The following is a 10,689-nucleotide window of genomic DNA, read 5'->3' as shown; positions in this document are numbered from 1 at the left end:
GTCAAGTAAGAAAATTCGCTTATCCCTTGCTTGTTTCTCACCCAAGCAAGGTTTACGGGGAAAAAAAAGAAGTCTTACTTGTTCCTTACTTGAATCTTGCTCAAATAAAATTCTTACACACAATTTTATTTCTTTTAATCATTCCTTACTTTTCTACCACTGAAGTGGGGTCACACATATATTAGCTTATGTGCATATATGATTGTCATTTTATTGGCTTATAGCATCTCCAGCAGTTTAGCCAAATTTTCACATTGTTTGGAGAGCAAACAGTTTTACCTACCTACTTTTTCAAATACATTTTTCAACAGACTCTCTAACCATTCTCTATTACATTTAAATATTATTTTTTCAACATTTCTTTAATATTATTTTTATTCTTTATTCTTAATGTGCACAAAAAGAGAGAGAAAGGTTGAATATTTTAGTTATAAAAATTCATTTGAAGAGCAATAGTAACTCTTCATGTGTGGAGAGTATTGTAACTTATCTACTCTATTTTTTACAATTTGAAGAGGTTGTTGGAGCTAATTTTTGTGGATCTGCTCTCCAAACATAGTTTTAAAGAGGCTATTGGAGATGATAGGTGCTATAGTGGACTGCCGCACTAGTAGCTAAGGAACAACCTTGGTTTGAATGGTGGATCGAACTCCCTAGAACGAACTTGTGCCTAAGTAAGGTCCCAAGTGATAAAAGCCTTCGTACAGAATTTCACCTTTTAATTTTTTTTTTCGATTTGTTGTCCATGTGAGCATGATGATACCATGATTGAGAAGGGGCCAACGAAAGTGGTCGGAGAGAAAATTATGGAAAAAGAGAAAAGAGCAAATAAAAATATAGAAAGAATTAATTGTCTTTCACAGAAAGTGAAAATAAAACGAACAAAAAAATTAATAAATACTTTTCTCAAGTATGTTATAAACTACTTGAATTTTAACATGTTAAAATTCCATCATTTTTAATTTTAAATTACATCATTATGAATTGAATCAGAACTTAATAGCAATTTTATTAATAATATAGTACAAAAAATTGAATTTGAAAAAGTCATCTTTAGTCTTTACAATTTTAGAGGAGCCAAATCCTAAATAATAAATATATATTGCACCAAATCTCACTTCAATTCAAAGTCTCTATCTTTGTACCAAGCAATAGTACCTAAGAAATAAAAAAATAAAATTTTGGATGAAATATTATTTTGGTTCTTCGACTTTATCAAAAGTTTGTTTTCCTTTCTTAAAATTAAAAAATAAAAAATAAAAATAAAATAAAAAAGTCTCTAAACTATTGAAAACTTTTTTTTTAATCTCCTAAACTATTATACATGTTTTATTTTCTGTCTTTAAACTCTTCAAAATTTCATTTTTCATCACAAAATAATTGAAAATAATTTATTTTATCATCCTTATCTTTGTCTTTAAACTATTGAAAAAATTACAAAATTTAGTGACAAAAATAATGTTTAAGAAAAAAGAAAACAAATTTTTGAAGTTTAAGAACTAAAATAATATTTTAATGGGTAAATTATATATTTAGTCCTTAACCTTTGCTCTATATCTCAATTTAGTCCTTGAGCTTCTAAATATGTTAATTTAGTTCTTAACCTTTCGATAATGTGTCAAAATGATCCTTACCATTAAGTGATGGATAAAAAATACTGACGTAGCTAACAACTCAAATAAAATATTATTTTTATGCTTTCTAAGATGCCACGAACTGCCAACTCAACAACTAAAATCCCAACTTATCTAATATTGACCAGCCAACAGTTAGGTGATATTTAAGTCCCTTTCCAATCATCACTGGTGCTGTCCTCTGCTCTCACGGCATCTCTCACTTCACCAGCAAATGAAACAAGCTTCCCTTTGAATGTTCTTCTTTCTTAGACTATTGAGAAACTCAACCCCAATTAAGCCCCAAAATTAAATAAATTTGAGTTTAGTAATTTTCTTTTTCTTTTTCTCAATACCCAAACAACAAAACAATCTAACATTCCATAACTATTAATTTTGCTTCAACAATGAACAACACATTTCCCAAATCCCAAAAATCATAATCAACCCTTGAGAAAATTTTCATAACAAATTCACCCAAAAATTGACCCAAAAAAGAATTTCAAATTTTTAAACATCGATTCTACACAAAGCATACCCCCATATTTGAATTGGAACAACTGGAATGTCACTAAAACCCCAAGGCGGAGCCAATATGGATAGCAAATCATGGGTGTGAGATCATACACATTAAGATACACTTAAGTTGTTCCCTTCTTTTCCTTCTTTGATAGCAGCATTACCAATCTGCACAACATTCGTCAACAACCCACCACGCCCCAATATGCTACTTTCACATAAATTTCCAGTGGTGAATCAGGAAGAGACAGAATGTGAGAGAAGAGGACAGCACCGGTGATGACTAGGAAAGGGGCTTAACTGGGTATCCCGTCAAAATATTAGATTACTTAGTGTGAGGTGCCGAGGACCCAGAAGCCCGAGGATCCGAGGAAGGGAAGGCTGACACGTAGCAAGTAAGATGATATAAAAGAATAGGGAAATTCACCTGACGATTCCCGAAGATGAGATGGCATGGACACTGGTGACGTAAGGGACGTATTGCACATACTGAAGGTGGCAGTGTAACCTAGGAGATTGCATTGAATGACTGGCACCAACCTTTCTGGCCGCATTAATGAGAAGATACCAGCTTTGTCCGTTGCATTAATGAAGATATGACCTGAACAGTGTATAACGCAGAGTTGGAGTTTTATTCTGTTACCGACAGACAGGTGTCGGGAGGAAAAACTTGATAGATGGCAAGGAGTAAGGTTGAGATGATAGGAGCGAATTATATAAATAGGGGCTAAAAGAGATGGAGGGGGACTTTTGTTGTTGGACCCTCTCTACCAAATATATTGTATAAGGACCTTTGATCAGGAAACTAGCAGTAGGAGTTTTAACGAGTTTGTGAATTTTTAGGTCCTTACAATTGGCGCCGTCTGTGGGAACAACAACGTAATATAGGAATAGATGGCTGAGGCGTACCTAGAAGGGGAGGAATCAGTAAGTTCACGAAGCAGGGACGTAGCTATAAGTCTCCAGCGTGACAAAGGGAAGGGACATACCTCAGGAGTGGTGAAAGCACATGATGGCGGTCAGGGGGCTGAGCAACAATCACTGATTGAGGGACATATGTCTCGCGACGATGTATTGCAACAAATGCAATCTGAGATAGCTTACTTACGCAAGTGCGTGGATAGTAGGAAGCGGAGGCGTAAGAGTAATGCTAGCTCTTCCAGTGACAGTTCGGAAGCAAACCGCAGAGGAAGTGATCCCCCAGTATTTGAGCCCACTCGAAGTGTTACCCGTGTCAGTGTGTCTTCGGACGTTAGGGCAAAGCAGCAGAAGGAGATAAGGATGCCTGATACTGATGGGATATATCGCGATGACGGGAGTAATGCAATGGGTAAAGCCCTGAGGCAAATTTCCAAATCCCCTTTTGTGGCCAGGATAAATAGGGCAAAGCTACCTCGTAGGTTTTCACAACCCATCTTCACTATGTATAACGGGAGGACTGACCCTGTAGAGCATGTTAGTCACTTTAGTCAGAAGATGGCCGTTTATTCGAATAATAAGGCATTGATGTGTAGAGTTTTTCCCTCCAGTTTGGGGGCCGTGGCTATGAGGTGGTTTGATGCTTTGGCAGAAGGTTCTCTGAGGTCTGAGGAATTGACTAGGGCATTTAGAGCAAGGTTCATAACTTGTACTAGGATTCCAAAACCCTTGGATGCTCTACTGTCTATGTCTATGAGGGAAGGCGAAACACTCAAAACCTACTCCGACCGATATTGGGAAACGTATAATGAAATTGATGGGGATGTGGAGAATGTAGCCGTGAGAACTTTCAAGGTGGGTCTTCCCACGGAGCATGGGTTAAGGAAGTCTTTAACAATGAAGGCCGCGATAGATATGCGTCAGCTCATGGACCGGATAGATAAGTATAAACGGGTGGAAGAAGATCAAATGCAAAGCAAAGGAAAAATGAAAGGGTATTCGGAGAGGAAGGATCTTCGGGTAGGGGGGTTTCAAGGTAGTCGGCCCAAACGAGACTTTCCAAGCCATCCGAGGACCGCCGAGTCTCCTCTAATTAACTCATTATTTAAGGAACCCGTGCATCACATACTGGAGAAAATTCGGCATGAGCCATATTTTAGGCCACCCAACAAGATGAGTGGAGATGCATCTACGAGAAATCAAAACCTCCACTGCCATTACCACCAGGATAAGGGACACACCACGGAGGATTGCCGGACATTGCGCGATCATCTGAATCACTTGATTAAGGCTGGAAAAATCAATCATTTATTGGTTAATCCGGACCGGAAAGGGGGCCAACAAGGCACTCGGAAATATTGGGGTCAGGCCCCTCAACCATCGCTAGGCACTATTAACGTCATCTTGGCGCAGCCGAGAGGAGAGTTTAGGACACTTTCTCGGGTCATGACTATTCAAAACAGTTGTGGGAATGACGTCATGGACGAAAGTAATCAAGCCGATAAAAGGATGAAGTTCTCGGGGACGCCGGTATTGGGGTTTTTCGATAAGGACAAAGAGGGCACATATCAACCCCATGATGACGCCTTGGTGGTGACGGTTCGTATTGGGGGATATGATGTAAGGCGAGTCTTGGTGGATGATGGAAGTGGTGCAGAGATCATGTATCCTGATCTGTTTAGTGGTTTGAAGTTGAAAGATGAAGATTTGGAAAAGTATGATCATTCGTTGGTCGGTTTTGATGGGAAGCAGGTAATCCCAAGAGGAATGATTAAGTTACCTGTACAGGTGGAGGGTTCCGAAGTACAGGTGAACTTCATAGTCGTTATGGCATACTCCCCGTACACGGCCATTTTGGCTAGACCATGGCTGCATGCAATGGAGGCAGTTTCATCTACTTTGCATGTGATGGTGAAGTACCCTATACGAGGAAACGTGGGAGTATTACGTGGCAGTCAAATGGTAGCCAGGCAATGTCTAACGTCTACCACTATTCGAACATGTCGAGGATCGTTGGAAGGGGAAGTTCTTGAGACATCATAGCAATTAAAGGAGGCTGCTCGGGAAGTCGGCCTAGATGAGGATGAGGGCTCTGCCGAGCAGCTAGACAAGGTAATTATTGGGGTAGATAAAGAGAAATATTTCCAAGTCGGGTCCAAGTTGCCGATACAGGAAAGAGAGGAGTTGGTTCAATTCTTGCGGGATAATATTGATGTTTTTGCATAGACGACTTATGACGTACCAGAATTAATCCGTGTTATCCGCCACCATTTGAATATTAACCCCCATGCGACGCCTAGACAGTTTCCTCCTGCGAGCATCTCAAGCAGCACGCAGAGGCAAGAAAGAGGAGGTTAGTAAGCTAAAGCAAGCCGGTGCGATCAAGGAGACCTTCTATCCCGAGTACGTCAATACTCGTCGTGGTAAAAAGAAGAACGGGAAATGGAGAGTCCGTATTGACTTTACGATTTGAATAAGGCATGTCCCAAGGATCCCTTCCCAATACCCAATCGATCAATTGGTGGACGCAATCGCGGGGCACCCCGAATGAGCTTCTTGGATGCATTTCAAGGGTATCATCGCATCCCTTTGTCCTTGAATGATCGGGGAGAAGACGGCTTTTCGTGCCCCTAATGGTAACTACCATTACCGAGCGATGCCCTTTGGTCTAAAGACTGCAGGATCCACTTATCAACGAATGGTGACTAGACTGTTTAATGCGCACCTGGGGCGTAATATGGAAGCTTACATTGATGACATGGTAATTAAAAGTAAAAAGACAAGACCATTTGACGGATTTGCAGAGACCTTCTGTTAAGAAAGTATAAGTTCCGCTTGAATGCATCAAAGTGTTCTTTGGAGTGGCTCGGAAAGTTTTTAGGGTATATGATTACTCATCGGGGAATTGAAGTTAATCCCGATCAAATTAAGTACGTCTTAGGCTTACATTCCCCTCGGAATCCGAAAGAAGTGCGTGGTTAGCCGGTATGATTGCAGCCTTGAACAGTTCATCTCTCGGTCCGCAGACAGGTGCCGCCCATTTTATCGCCTTTTGCACAAGTGGAAAGATTTCCGGTGGACTAATGAATGCAACTTGGCTTTGAGGATTTAAAGCAATACCTATCTAGACCACCGATATTATCAAGACCGAGAAGGAAGAAGTGTTATATGCTTATCTAGCCGTCACAAATCACTACGTAAGTCTTGTCTTAATACGGAATGATGATGGGGTCCAGAAACCAATATATTATATCAGCAAGTCTTTACAGGAAGTGGAACAGCGATATCTACTTTTGAAAAAAGCGCTTCTAGCCGTGGTGCATGCAACAAGGAAATTGCCCCATTACTTCCAAGCTCACACCGTAGTAGTACTCACTCAATTGCCGCTGTAAGCTATCATGAGGAAGTCGGATTACACGGGTCGTGTAGCAAAGTGGGGAACCAAACTGGGAGCTTATGATATCAAGTATATGCCTCGGACAGCTATCAAAGGGCAAATCCTTGCCGACTTCGTGGCCGAGTTCACAGAAGGTCAGATTAACCACGAGGATACCACAATGACAGTAATGTCCATTGGGATGGAAAACGTCACTCCTTGGGAGGTCTACACGGATGGGGCATCAAATCGAAAAGGAGCCGGGGTTGGAGTTGTGCTAATATCTCCCGAAAAGCTAGTCATTGAAAAGTCATTAAGGTTGGGATTCTCGGCCACTAATAATGAGGCCGAGTACGAGGCTCTCTTGGTGGGCGCCCAAATGGTTAAACACTTGGGAGGAAAGGTAGTGAGGTTGTATTGTGATTCCCGATTAGTGGTAGGGCAAGTTAATGGAGAATTTGAGGCAAAAGATGAACGAATGAAAAGCTATCTTAAACGAGTCCAAGGGGTGTTGGGTTTGTTTGAAAGTTTCAAGGTACAACAAGTCCCAAGGGGACATAACGCTCATGCTGACTCATTAGCAATGTTAGCCACTTCACTGGGTTCGAAATTACCACGTATGGTCCTGGTGGAGGATTTACTGACCGCTAGCTTGACCAGCATCTCGGCAATATGGTTTCACAGCGTTCATGTAGGCCCAAGCTGGATGGACCCAATTATAGCTTTCTTGAAGCACAGAATACTACCTGAGGATGGAACAATGGCCGAGAAAGTACGGAGAAGCGCTCCCCGTTACTGGCTATCAGAGGAGCAAAAACTCTATAGGCGTTCCTATGCAGGGTCGTACCTGCTTTGCGTACACCCTGAAGCCGTGGAACCATTGCTGGAAGAATTGCATGAAGGTGTGTGTGGAAGCCATACTGGAGGAAGATCATTAGCTCATAGAGCCATAACCCAAGGGTATTGGTGGCCGAGCATGCAGAAAACCTCTCAAGATTATGCCAAAAAATGTGATCAATGTCAAAGATTTGCGCCAAACATACATCAACCAGGAGGTAACTTAAATCCGTTATCCAGCCCATGGCCCTTCGCTAAGTGGGGTTTAGACATCGTTGGACCTTTTCCTCGGGCATCAGGTAATAGGAAATGGCTTATTGTCGGCACGGATTACTTCACGAAATGGGTGGAGGCCGAGCCATTAGCCAACATTAGGGATGTGGATGCGAAGAAATTCATCTGGAAAAATATCATAACTCGCTTCAGAGTCCCTCATACCTTGATATCTGATAATGGGCTACAATTTGATAGCAAGGCTTTCCGACGGTACTGCGCAAAAATGGGAATAAGAAATGGATATTCAACACCGTCCTATCCTCAAGGAAATGGTCAGGCCGAAGCAATAAATAAAGTCATCTTGGCAGGTTTGAAGAAACGATTGGATGATGCTAAAGGAGGCTGGGTAGAAGAATTGCCTCATGTATTATGGGCTTATCGTACTACACCCCGAAGATCGACAGGCGAGACCCCCTTTTCAATGACGTATGGAATGGAAGCTATAATACCATTAGAATCGGGTTTTCCCACTCTAAAGTCCGACCAGTATGACGAAGTGAGCAATCATGATAGGATGTATGATTGTTTGAATACTATCGAGGAAAGGAGAGAAATAGCCAGTGTGAAGCTGGGCAGCTATCAGCAGAAGCTCAAGCAGACATACGACAAGGGAGTTAGGTCCAGGCCCTTGGTACCAGGTGATTTGGTACTGAGAAAAGTAGTGGGGGTAGCAAGAAATCCTGCTTGGGGAAAGTTGGGTCCTAATTGGGAGGGGCCGTATAAGATTACCTCATTAGCAGGTATAGGGGCTTATTGTTTAGAAGATCTGGATGGAAGGGTGATTCCTCGCCCTTGGAATGTAATTAACTTGCGACGTTATTATTATTAAGAAAAGAATCTCCTTTTGTGTGTGGTTTCCATTCGTCTCAATTCTGTATCAATCAAAATACAAGTGTTAAACTGACCTTAGTTCTTGTTTGGCTCCTCGGGCCACAAGTCTAAGAGAAATTAATCACTTGCAAAAATACAAGTGTTAAACTGACCTTAGTTCTTGTTCGGCTCCTCGGGCCACAAGTCTAAGAGAAATTAATCACTTGCAAAAAATACAAGTGTTAAACTGACCTTAGTTCTTGTTTGGCTCCTCGGGCCACAAGTCTAAGAGAAATTAATCACTTGCAAAAATACAAGTGTTAAACTGACCTTAGTTCTTGTTCGGCTCCTCGGGCCACAAGTCTAAGAGAAATTAATCACTTGCAAAAAATACAAGTGTTAAACTGACCTTAGTTCTTGTTCGGCTCCTCGGGCCACAAGTCTAAGAGAAATTAATCACTTGCAAAAAATACAAGTGTTAAACTGACTTTAGTTCTTGTTCGGCTCCTCGGGCCACAAGTCTAAGAGAAATTAATCACTTGCAAAAATACAAATGTTAAACTGACTTTAGTTCTTGTTCGGCTCCTCGGGCCACAAGTCTAAGAGAAGTTAACCACTTGCAAAAATATAAGTGCTAAACTGATTCTTGTCCTTCTTTGGCTCCACGGACCATAACACAAGAATCATAAATCCAGCAAGGTCAAGGCTAAGGAATCTCAAGCAGCTAAGCATTAGCATAAACAAATCATTAAGCCTTGCCGCTTATTAGCATATTGAATCTCATGCCTTCTCTTTCAAACGTCAAAAAATAAAGGTTAAGTAGTGAAATTATGGTGCCCAGGTTAAGCCTTTTGTGTCTCTTAAAATCACAAGTATAATGAACAATTTTGAAGTGATATTATGATTTTTAATTCAAGTAAGCGTCTATCTGAATGCATACAAAGTGACAGTTGGATGGCAGCGCATTGTAATAAAAGTCGTACATGAAACAAAAAGAGAAAGGCTAATATTAATATCTTAAAAAGTATTCGTTACAAAACTGGGGCCATCATATAGCCCCTTACATCCGTAAAAAAAAAATAATAATAATAATAATAATAATAAATAAGACAATAACTACAGAATGACTAAGCAATAGGTTGCTTGTCCTTTCTTTTCTCTGGTTCTTTATCTTTTTTCTTCTTTTTTGGCTCTTCAGCCAAATCACCCTCAATTACTTCGTCCACGGGCTGAGCTGGGGGAGAGGGGTCTTTTGTGGCTGGTGCATCAGAAGGATCAGGAGCAGGGATGGGCACTGCAGGATCACCTGTTGGCGTTGGGGGAGCAGGAGCTAAGCGCAATGCCGGGGGATAGTAAATGTTGTCGGGAGTTCGGAGTACAGCGTCAGCATCTATCCTAGCAGCGTCCAAAGCACGACCCCACACCTCCGAGCAGAACGCTCTGGCGACCCCTCTAAGTTGGGCAGTTAAGCTGTCAGAAGCTTTTTTCATCCCAGCATCATACGCCGCTTGCTCAGCAGTGGCCTGCTCCTGCTCTTTGGTAGCCAGCAATCCTTGCACTTGTTTGAGCTCGACAACAGTGAGGGCGAGCCTGCTTTGAGCCTGTTTTTGGGCCTCAAGAGCAAGATTTGCTTGCGACTCATAACTTTTCAGGGCCGCCTCAGCATTCTTATGAGCTTTCTCTACCTCGAATAGGCGAGTGAGGGTCTCTTTTAAATTTAACTCTGCTTCTTTTTGTGCCTTCACTGCCGCCTCGGTATTGTGATCAGCTTTTCGGGCAAGGTCCAATGAATGATCTACCCACTCCTTAGCCATAAATGAAGCCTGGACCGCCTATGATATATTTGAATTAATAGATTTAGTCATAATAAAGAGTTAAACACATAAATGGAATGTGCAAAGACTTAGAAAATACCTTGGCTAAGTCCTGCTTCAAGGACAAGAAAACTTCCCTCTTACGGAAGGACCACAACTCAGCCATATCTTCGGGAAGGCATAGAGCCTTCTCTAAACACTCGGCCACCAGGCTCGAGCTTCCCTTCTTCGGGTCCCTCAAGTTAGCATCATCCAAAACAGGGCTACCCGAGCTGAGGGTGAAGTTGGGTCGCCAGGCTGACGCCTTCTTTGTAGACTCACTACTGGGGTCCTTCGACGAACCAGTAGGAGCAGCTTTTTTGGAAAGGGCTTTCCCAGCCCTGGTATCTTTAGCGGAAGGGTCAAGACTCTCCCCTTCTTCGATTTCTATCACATTTTTGCTACTTTGGCCTCTCTTTCATTTTTTGTCCGCCACCTCCGAGGAAGGTGCACGGGTAACAGCCGGAGTAACTGGGCGAGGTGGGAC

General features: G+C 41.8%; 1 protein-coding gene across 1 annotated transcript; it reads left to right on the top strand.

Moving 5' to 3' along the window:
• The first annotated feature begins 6,520 nt into the window (after window positions 1-6,520).
• LOC142609141 (uncharacterized) lies at window positions 6,521-8,368 on the top strand. Its single transcript, XM_075780762.1, has 2 exons — window positions 6,521-7,328; window positions 7,848-8,368. Exons 1-2 carry the CDS (start codon window positions 6,521-6,523, stop codon window positions 8,366-8,368), a joined length of 1,329 nt encoding a protein of 442 aa, XP_075636877.1.
• Window positions 8,369-10,689: the final 2,321 nt, after the last annotated feature.

The sequence above is a fragment of the Castanea sativa genome, chromosome 9, assembly GCF_040712315.1.
Source record: "Castanea sativa cultivar Marrone di Chiusa Pesio chromosome 9, ASM4071231v1".
In the NCBI taxonomy this organism is placed as follows: domain Eukaryota; kingdom Viridiplantae; phylum Streptophyta; class Magnoliopsida; order Fagales; family Fagaceae; genus Castanea; species Castanea sativa.
The sequence above is the reverse complement of the archived record's forward strand: the minus strand, read 5'-3'. Positions and strand labels throughout refer to the sequence as shown.